General features: G+C 42.1%; 1 protein-coding gene across 1 annotated transcript; it reads right to left on the minus strand.

Moving 5' to 3' along the window:
• Positions 1 to 1,134: 1,134 nt before the first annotated feature.
• On the minus strand, positions 1,135 to 6,562 carry LOC119745304 (sodium-dependent phosphate transport protein 2A-like). Its single transcript, XM_038221578.1, has 6 exons — positions 6,312 to 6,562; positions 5,905 to 6,178; positions 4,513 to 4,788; positions 3,881 to 4,191; positions 3,592 to 3,664; positions 1,135 to 3,001 (listed from the first exon to the last, which is right to left on the minus strand). Exons 1-6 carry the CDS (start codon positions 6,447 to 6,449, stop codon positions 2,043 to 2,045), a joined length of 2,031 nt encoding a protein of 676 aa, XP_038077506.1. The 5' UTR covers positions 6,450 to 6,562; the 3' UTR covers positions 1,135 to 2,042.
• Positions 6,563 to 9,542: the final 2,980 nt, after the last annotated feature.

The raw sequence follows: 9,542 nt of genomic DNA on the forward strand, positions 1-9,542 counted from the left end.
CAGTCAAAGAGCTCTATGCACATATGAGGCGCTTGCCAAGTTTTTCTCATGGTTGGTGTTAAAATCTCCTCAGCTCAATCCCGTAAAAGACAGCATCCAAAGCATTGGATAATTTCAGAATCCAGTATATCATCCCAGCTGTAGCGTACATGTATAAGCTCCATTTGGCTTTGGGAGCTAGTAAGGGCAAACAGCGTGTTCGCACTAAACATGTGTGATTGTGAATGTGTGTGTGACTTCCATAAGACAAATTATGTGCAGCATGTGAAGAATGGAACAATTTTTATGTGCGCCCATCCGAAGGGTTAACAATAGGATCTTGCATGTAGGCGCACGCGCAGGGCCAGAAAAAGTTGAATAGATGGTACGAATCTAATATTCACAAGGTGGAGATTGTGGTAGTGGTATTTGCATAAACTATTGTAGATTTAAGAAATATGTTAAGTCGGAGAATAGACTCGGAACTGTAGATCGTGCAAGGAATGGACTCCACATTCCTAGCACGAATCCACAGTTCCTCGTCCATTCTCCTTATTACTGAATTCTACCATGCGCCTTTATCTTTTTGTCGGGCCAAGCGACCCTAATACGAGGCGTATCATCAGGCCTGCCTCAATTCAATCGTATGCGTACAGAAGTATGTATCACGTGTCCGTCACAGACAGTCCCCAGATACAGTTCTGACAAAAAACCAATTCAGACAGCGCCCTCCCTATGATAAAGCGATTGAAGATACTCAGCCAATAGAGGGCGGCCTTTATGTATCAGCTTATCTTGCATGAACTCTGTTTTAACCCCAGCCCCCCCCCCCCCTCTGGCCAAAATAACCTAATAAAATAAATAACACAAACACAATTAAAAATTAACGTTTTCTCCGTGTTTACTTCTTTTAATAATGCACCACGTGTTGACATGTACATGTACATGTATTGCATTCAAAAATAAATTTTTGCACATAAAAATTTGGAATGAAGAATCTTGTTAGGAGTTCTGATGTTGCGAGGTCCTACTTAAAATTTTAATGAAATACATGTACTTTTGGACTGCTGAAGGAGATAATACATGTAGTCTACACAAGCTCTATTCATTTTGTATCGTGCATTCTACACCCCGACCTATTTAAAAGAAATGTTAAACCCCACCCTGCTAGACAGCTAGCACCAAATTTCGGCCGACATTGTAAATTTGAATGGTTCAAAAATAGGGGCTTGTCCAAATTGAGCATAAAAACCCCCCACATTGTAAAAAAAAATAGTTTTTGCCTGCACATCTGATGTTGTTGCTTTTTCTGAGATGTTTAAGAGAAAATTATAATTGTATTGTTCAATGCAAGGAATTATTAAATGACTTCTCACATAACATAAGGATCAAATCAAGAAGAAAACTGTAGATTTATAACTATTTTAATATCATACAACCATTCTTTAATGTTAAACATTTTTTTCCATCAACACAATAATTCCACTCATTTGTTCACGGTCAGAAAGAAATGTCCAAGTAACTTTTAGTTTCTGGAAGTGTTGGCTGCACTCAGTACTTGAGTTTTTTTCTTGTTGAATTAAGAACTTTGATTTATCTTTTACTTAGAATATTTTAGAGGCCTTGATAATTTCAGCGACACACTAGCGCAGGTGGGAATAGCTTTTTAATGAATAATATTTCTGGTTTGTGAAACCACGACAGATAGCTGTGCATGTTTGGCACTTCTTTGAATCAATAAATAAATTAGTTAACATAATGCAACTTATGCATACTAATAAAATACAACTTGTCTTGAACAATGTAAAAACTCAAACACATTTCATTATCAAATTTCAAACACATTTACAAATGGTTTATAGTCGGTTCGTTGCAAGTGTTTGGTTGTGGGATAATGTAACCTCAATCTTTTACAAAGAATCTGGTTCTCAAAAAAAAAAAAGGAAGGACATGTACATTATTTCTTTTGGCACAGTTTTTTGCACTGGAACTGTTGAGGTACAGAGTGCATTTTACTTATAATTTATTACACAATATGTACAGAATGACCAAAAAAGCCTTTGTTATACAATTGTGCATTTTATTAAGGTTATGGGCTGTACAGTTTCAGTTCTGGTTGCATTGTTCGGTTCGTCATAGTGAACCATTAACGGTCTACCACTGCTTGAACTTGAGTTCAGTGAGACAGATTGCTTCTTGCAAGGGCAGCAACCGTGTGAGATTTCAATGATCTTAGTCAAGACTTTGTCGATAGGCTCCAGGGAGTGCATCCAATGGGGGAATTCCTCCCACGTCTGCAGCTTCTTGGGCAGGATTGATTTCTTCTTGCGCTGGAGGATATTGACGATGATGACAAAGATCATGAGGAGAAGGAAGGGAATCCCAACGCCCACTAGGACCCAGATGCTGATGAGAGACAACCCAAAGACAAGAAGAGGAAGCAAGAAGAACATCACGACCAAGTAGAAGATGGCAAACCAGCGATACTTGGCCGTGGTGTTGCCCAGCATCTTGGCTAAGTTGATGGGCACCTTACGCATGAAGGGGAGTGGGTACCAGATGAGGATGCCACTGATGTTGAAGAACAGATGACACAGGGCAATCTGGATGCTGTTGTCCAACTTGTCGCCAGAGCTAGCCAGGGCAGCAAGGATCCCAGTAGCAGTGGTGCCGATGTTGGAGCCCAGGGTCAACGGGAACATGCGGTCAAGCTTGATCACACCCAGTCCAACCAGAGGGGTCATGGCTGAAGTGAAGACGGAACTGCTCTGAACGATGAATGTGATGCCAGCCCCGACAATGATGGCCAGGGGGCCAGTAAAGTAGGCAAAGGGACCAGGGAGGTCCGAGTTGATGGTCTTCTGGATGATGTTAGCGATGCGACCCTTCAGACAGGAATGGAGGAGTTTGACCATCAAGACCAGGCAGATACAGAGCATGGTGAGGGAGAGGACGAGAAGGATGCCACCCACAGCCCTCTCAGACAGACCAGCATCAGCGATGTAACGGAACAAATAATTGCCTGCAAAGAGAAAAGGTTAACAATAATAAGTACTTGAGCAAGAAATGTATTTGAAAGACAAGTGCAAAACGAAAGACATTTTCTTCAAGACAGAATTTAAAAAAAAAAGTTGAGTGCCAAAACTAAACCCATTATAAAAAGACAAAACAGCGGTACCCGCTGCTATGTACATCAGATTCGAACCGGCCAACCGATCCCGTTAGCTCGGTGGTCGAGTGGTAAGACATCTGTACTAGAAAGCAGGAGGTCGTGGGTTCGAGTCCCACCCGAGTGATTTTTTTCAACTTTCACTCGGGAGGTAACACACTGAGTATACAGTGTTTAAAAAAACGTCGGTGAAGGGCAAAACCTAATTTGATTTATATCACCCCGACGCAAAAATTCCATCTTATAAGACAAAACCTCTTTCAATTTTTCAAATTAGTTTTGCCCTTCACCAACATGTAAACTGAAAACACTGTATACTCATAATATTATATGTATAACTCTTTCCATTTAACAAATCTAAGTTTTAGTACTTTTTTAGAGCAATAAAATAGACTACTAAATTAAAAATTATTTTTTGAAATGAACCAAAAATATATGCTGACCTTTCTTCAATAGCTTGGCATCAGTGGCATTCAACTCTCCTGTAGCAATCTTGCTGACAACTTTGCTGTCAATCTGCAGAAATAACAATTTCGAACAAAAAACCCAACAAATTATTCATTACATGTATTTATAATACAGGGCAGTGTTTATTATTGTTTTTTGTTTTATGAGGTTTTCTTGGTTGGTTAAAACATCACCAGGATGTGGATAAATAAATATAAATAAAAAAGTATCTACATCGAGTGAGACTAACTAGAACCGAGGTTAAGACTGATATTTTGTACTTACACTGATGATGAGCTTTGAGAAAGGCTTGGTCAACACCTTCAGTAGCTCCACCTTAGCCCCGCTCGTCCCCTGAATATGGAAGCCTTCAACAATGGCGTTGGTCAGGTGGTACAGGTAGTGAGTGGTAACTTCCAACGGCAGAAGAACGATGACAGAAAGCCAGTTGAACATGTCGTGAATGGTGGCACCAGCAAAAGCCCGGCGGAACTCATTGCGGTTGCCAGACTGGGTCAGTGAGACGATGGTGTTGGTGACCGACGTACCGATGTTGGCACCCATTATGATGAAAATGGCAGGCTTGACTTCAAGGACTGTGAAAAATGAAATTGAAAAAAAAAACCAAATAAGCACAATTTTCAAATTTAAACAAGTAAGCATGGTATTGGTTTTTAAAGTGAATTTAAAAGATCTTTCCTCATTTGAAGACCCCAGATGCAATAAATCAGAACATCATTTTGACTCGGGCACATACACGTAACATCATTGATGCCCATTGAAAAGTTTGTACCATTTGCAATTCCTGCACACTGGTGGACTTGAAATCTTGGGGGGAATGTTCTTAGGGAAATGGTTATCAATCAAAATTCAATTTCAGGAAAGTGGAGGCCAAAATGATCAGACTTTGAACTTACTTCCTGCAGCTACGATAGACACAACGATGGAGGTTGAAGTGCTGGAACTCTGGACCAGGACGGTGGCTAGGATGCCAATCATCAGGGCACAGATGGGGTTGCTAAGTAGCTCATTCTCGCTCAATACTTCCCCTGCCTCTTTGCCTCCTAGAAGACGGAAGGCAGAGCTCATCAGATCTAGAGAGCAGATGAAGAGATAGAGGAGAGCCAGGATACAGACAGGTTTGAGCACCCAGTCTACCAGGACCCGATGTGCCTTGCCACCAGTCGTCAAATCTGTACAATTAAAAATAAAACAAACCATCAAGTCAAATGAGAAAAGGTCCAGGCTTAATATATTTGAACAAAAAACCTGAATTAATCCACAAAAAAAGATGTTGTAATAGAATTTAGAATTTTGTTCCAGAGCTATTTAACCAATTAAAAAAAAAAACAGTCAACAACAAAAGACAACAATTGAGAGTGTTTTTTTTTTCGTGTTTCTTCAAGCTCAATTGTTTTTTCATTTTAAAAATTAAAATGTTCATCTTCCCGATATTTATTCATTTCAGGGATGAGATTGTCAAATTTAAACAGATCTGAAAATTTGATAAAATGTCTGAAAGATGTGTTGCGTTCTATTTCTGACAATGTCTTTCCATGGTCTTTCTCTCAGATTCAAAAGTACAAACATGACAAAAGTTAAGTAGGCCCCCTATAAAAAATCTCATGCCTGTGAGTGTGACTGACTAGACTGTGTATTGGCGGGGTAGGACAAGCTACATTCATTTTTAAGAGCCGACAATCATTTTTAACATCAAAATTTCATGCTGTCAGTTCAATGAAAAAGCATATCCGGCTCTCTACTCCCCTCAAATGGCTTTCTTCGAATGCAGTATTTATCAGCACTATGCCGGAGCCGGTTTCGATAATTCCAGTTAATCGCATGCATGACGTAGGAACAGAAAGTCTGACTATTGACAAAAGAATGTGTGGTGTTAATTTCAAAGAGTCTGGATGCCAGACTACTTTTTGCGGTTTGACATGTGAACACCACGCGCCGTCGTGCAGCAGCTGCTCGATCATGAGCTTGAACATCACACCACATATCATGCACACACGTGGCCACGTGTGTGCATGTCAGCATGATATGTGGTGTGATGTTCAAGCTCATGATCGAGCAGCTGCTGCACGACGTCGAAAATACTATAGTACAATTTAATTATAGTACAATGACAAACGGTGTGCAATTTTTTTTTAGAACAGTGCAGTTTACCATGTTTACTGGACAAATTTGGATTTTGATACAGTCATGACAGTGGAGGAAAAAAGATGTAATGCTAGGCCTATTTTATGCATTAGGTGATGAACATGATTAATGGTCGATCTTGATGATGATGATGGTAAATTTACCTGACCACTTCACCCCAAGTTGCTGAATATCTGGCGGTTCCCACACATCGATTGCTTCGACCCCCTCATCCAGATGACCCTTAGCCTCGTGTGCCCCTAGTTGACTGTCCATCATCAAGACCATCTGGTCAGGCATGTCAGGTGTAGCGTCAAGTCTCGCCAGATTCCCTCCCTTTTTCGTCTGCCCGAGAACTTCGGTCGTGAAGGGGAAGTCAATCTTTGTCTCCAATGCAAGTGGGGAATGGGGGCAGATATGGCCCAACATTGGTTCCACCTATGATACCGATGGGTGAAAGTTGAACGCTATATCAGTACCTAGTCCCTAATGAATGATTTAACATGTTTAACTTAAGTTTAAGCCGGCTTTTTAAACCGAAGTGAAGAGAAAGAGAAAAACAGATACTTACCGCCGATACCGGTATGGCTTGGGAAACCAAAACGATCTCCTCTTGTGGGCCGGCTTCTCGGGCATAGGCCGGTGGAGGCCCCGTGAACGGACTCTCTGGCACTGGTGTCACATGCAGTTGGCCGTCAAAGTTTGCCATTTCTAATAAATTATTCTTAGCAATGTCGAATGGACCTACCGTTTACTCAATGGTTTTTGCAACTGACGGTTTTCCGAGAGCGCGTAGTATTTTCTCCAAATTTGCCAGCTCGTCATGCACGTGGAATCCTGGTCCGTCGTCCAATCAGAACGCACGATTCCGATACGTCACCATACCTCGCCCGGAACTCTCCCACGGTTCATTCACAAACGGGCACATGTGAGGCACATGATCAGCGTGTGCCGTGCACGCAGTGCAGTGCTAGCGCAGTACGCGTAGTGCAAATCGATGGATCGGCAAGGCGGTCTCATTTTTTGAAGGGGTGGCAAATGATAACTTAAACATAAAGACTTTTTGCGTTGCTTTTCTGACTTTGCTTGGGGAAATCAAATTATGAAATTATCTTGAAAAAATCTATTTCAATTATCTTTAATAATACAACGTGATAAAACTGTGTTATACATGGAACGAATATTTCCCCCAAAAATGTCATCTGCGTCCAGCAGAATGGACTGGTCCAAAAGGGGGTTCCCCCAAAGTTAAGTTCCTCCAAAATTTGTTTATGTTGTGACTAGCTTCGTGAAAGAACCCGACCAAACATACTACTCAAATGTTGCGTCTGATGTCCATGTGACAGGCATACGTAAAATCTAAAAACGGCTGCAAATTTATCTGCAGGAGTTTGGCCCAGGTAGCAAGGAACAGCGCTGCGGTCTGCCCATATATGGACGCATGGGCGTCGCCAGGTATTTTTCTAGAGGGGGGCAAAACATATTTTTCCCCAAAAAATTCTTGTCTTTCTCAACATGTTGTCAATTTATCAGTTTTAGAGGGGGGCAGCGGGGACATTTTGCCCCCGCCCACCCCAACCCATTGAATTTACACCACTATGACTTCGCGCCTCTTTTTCTTTTTTCCCCCTCTTTTTTATTTATTATAAGATGGAATTTTGCGTCGGGGTGATATAAATCAAATTAGGTTTTGCCCTTCATCGGTGAAGGGCAAAACGTCGGTGAAGGGCAAAACCTAATTTGATCTTTTTTATTTCTTCCTTTTTTTCTTTTCCGGGGGGGGGGGGAGGGGAGTGCCCCCCTCCCGTCGCCCATGCATGGATGGGAGGAATCCATAGTCTTATAATGGAGGAAGGAATCGAGTCGCCTCGATTTAAAACAGCTCGTCTCCACTGATTCCTCTTCTATTCGGGTTTAATCATTTTGAACAATGCATGTTGCCTCCCCCAGCAGGCTCCCGGCGCCATCCCTCGCGCGCAATGGAGAAAAAAACTAAAAGTTCTATCTTGTTCAATATTTCAAAAAAATAAGGCCCACGCTAAAAAAACACCCGACTGACCTACTTTCCACCATTGGTCCTCTTTTGATCATATCAGTCTCAGTCGCCGTAAATCACCGTATAAATGAAAACAGAGGAGCTCATTACGTTCAAAACGATTCACCTTATTGCAAGGACATACGCTGGTGAATTAAAAAATAACGACTTCAAAATAAGCACGCGTACATTCTCTTAAAATATTTACGCAAAGCTACAGTCAACTCCCGTCGCGTCCCGACCCTTAACCGAATTTTAATATTGTTGACAGTTTTATCAATTCCGATGTTTATAAGTTTGTTGTCACTGCGTGTGTGGGGCCGGCTGTGGGCGCGCTCATGGTGTTCTCGTGATGTTGTATGTTGTGCATGTGACGGCCTGCTAGCAGGTAGTCAAAGGGGAGGCGATGCATGGCCCGTGAACTCTTATCAATATTTGCTAATAAAGTTCACAAGTTGACTGGGTAAACTTCAATATCATTCAGAGGTTATTTGGTAAAATGGCTATTAAAGCACCAAGGAAAAATTAAGATTGATGTTTAGTCTTATACTGTACGAAGTACGAACCTGCAGCCCCGCGTGCAGTATAGTGAGCCGAGAGAATACATGTACATTAAACATTTTCCTCCTCCGGGGGGGGGGGGGGGGGCAACCGAAATGAGACAGCTCCTGATAAAGCCAAGAAAAAGAAAATGAAACGGGGGTCAATTATCATACTGTTAATTTACATGTAACTATTATGTTTAACTAGGCGATGGGCTACGCACCTTCGGAAAAACGGCTTTGCCAAAAATTCTGGCGACGCCCCGGCGTGACCATATTTTTTCCCCGGCAACAACTGAATGTGTGTGCGCGGGTTTGTTTATGGTGTAAATCGAGGTGAAACAGTCACGTGAAAAGGCACGGTTAAATTGAGGACATCGACAGGAATCAACTGACCGAGGACGTCCTCGATAAGAACACATATGCAGATCCAATGCTGTTGCAAAACAGAGTATGAACAAAAGATCAATGATCTGGATTTACACCATAAACAAACGAGGGTGCTCATCCATGTACTGGGATAGAAAACACCGACTGCACCACTCAGACGAGATGTGCACTATTCTCAACTATAATTGTTACAAAAAAAGGCAATCAACAAGAGCTTACACAAAGTGCATAGGCGTAGCATGGGGGGGGGTCCCCCAATAATTTGTAAAGACTGCCCTTATCCATGCACTTTTTTTCCACCAGCGCTTACCCCCACCCCATAAATATTTTTAAAGAGTGCCCTTCTTTTGTTGACAACTGTGCCTTTTTTTCTGAACAAGCGAACTTTTTAAAAACAAATTTGTGCCTTGTTTTTGTTCCGTCGGCCGTTACGGGTGCCTTTGTTTTTGGAATTTCGCGCAGTGTATTGCCCTGCAAAGCATGCATTATATTGCCCCGGAGAATCGTAGGTTTTCCCACCCGCGACAGACTGACGGTACCAGGCCCCTCTCCCCTATAATTTGATTTCACGGAGGCCAAGTGTCCGGAGGGAAAAAAATGTCTAACTCAGCACGGATATGTGCAAGTGCCCTTTTCAAGAACATTTATCCCCCCCCCCCCGCCACACACACACCAAAAATGATTACAATAATTTCGCAACTGGAACTCAGTGACCAGCTGCCTATACATATTTATGCTGATCACGTTCAGGGTGCATCACCAAAATATTGTCCTTCTGTTCCCTAACCCCGCCCCTTCCGATCTTGCGCTTCGCAAAACAAGTGAGGGCGCTAAT

This window comes from Patiria miniata, unplaced genomic scaffold (genome assembly GCF_015706575.1).
Source record: "Patiria miniata isolate m_02_andy unplaced genomic scaffold, ASM1570657v1 HiC_scaffold_7, whole genome shotgun sequence".
Taxonomy (NCBI): Eukaryota; Metazoa; Echinodermata; class Asteroidea; order Valvatida; family Asterinidae; genus Patiria; species Patiria miniata.

Excerpts from the sequence above, each read along its gene's own strand:
- LOC119745304 (XM_038221578.1), bottom strand. The coding sequence starts at position 6,449 with ATGGCAAACTTTGACGGCCAACTGCATGTGACACCAGTGCCAGAGAGT. Across the intron at positions 4,192-4,512 it reads GTCTATCGTAGCTGCAGGAA|TCCTTGAAGTCAAGCCTGCC; the intron begins GTAAGTTCAAAG and ends CATTTTTCACAG. Across the intron at positions 3,665-3,880 it reads TCTCAAAGCTCATCATCAGT|ATTGACAGCAAAGTTGTCAG; the intron begins GTAAGTACAAAA and ends TTATTTCTGCAG.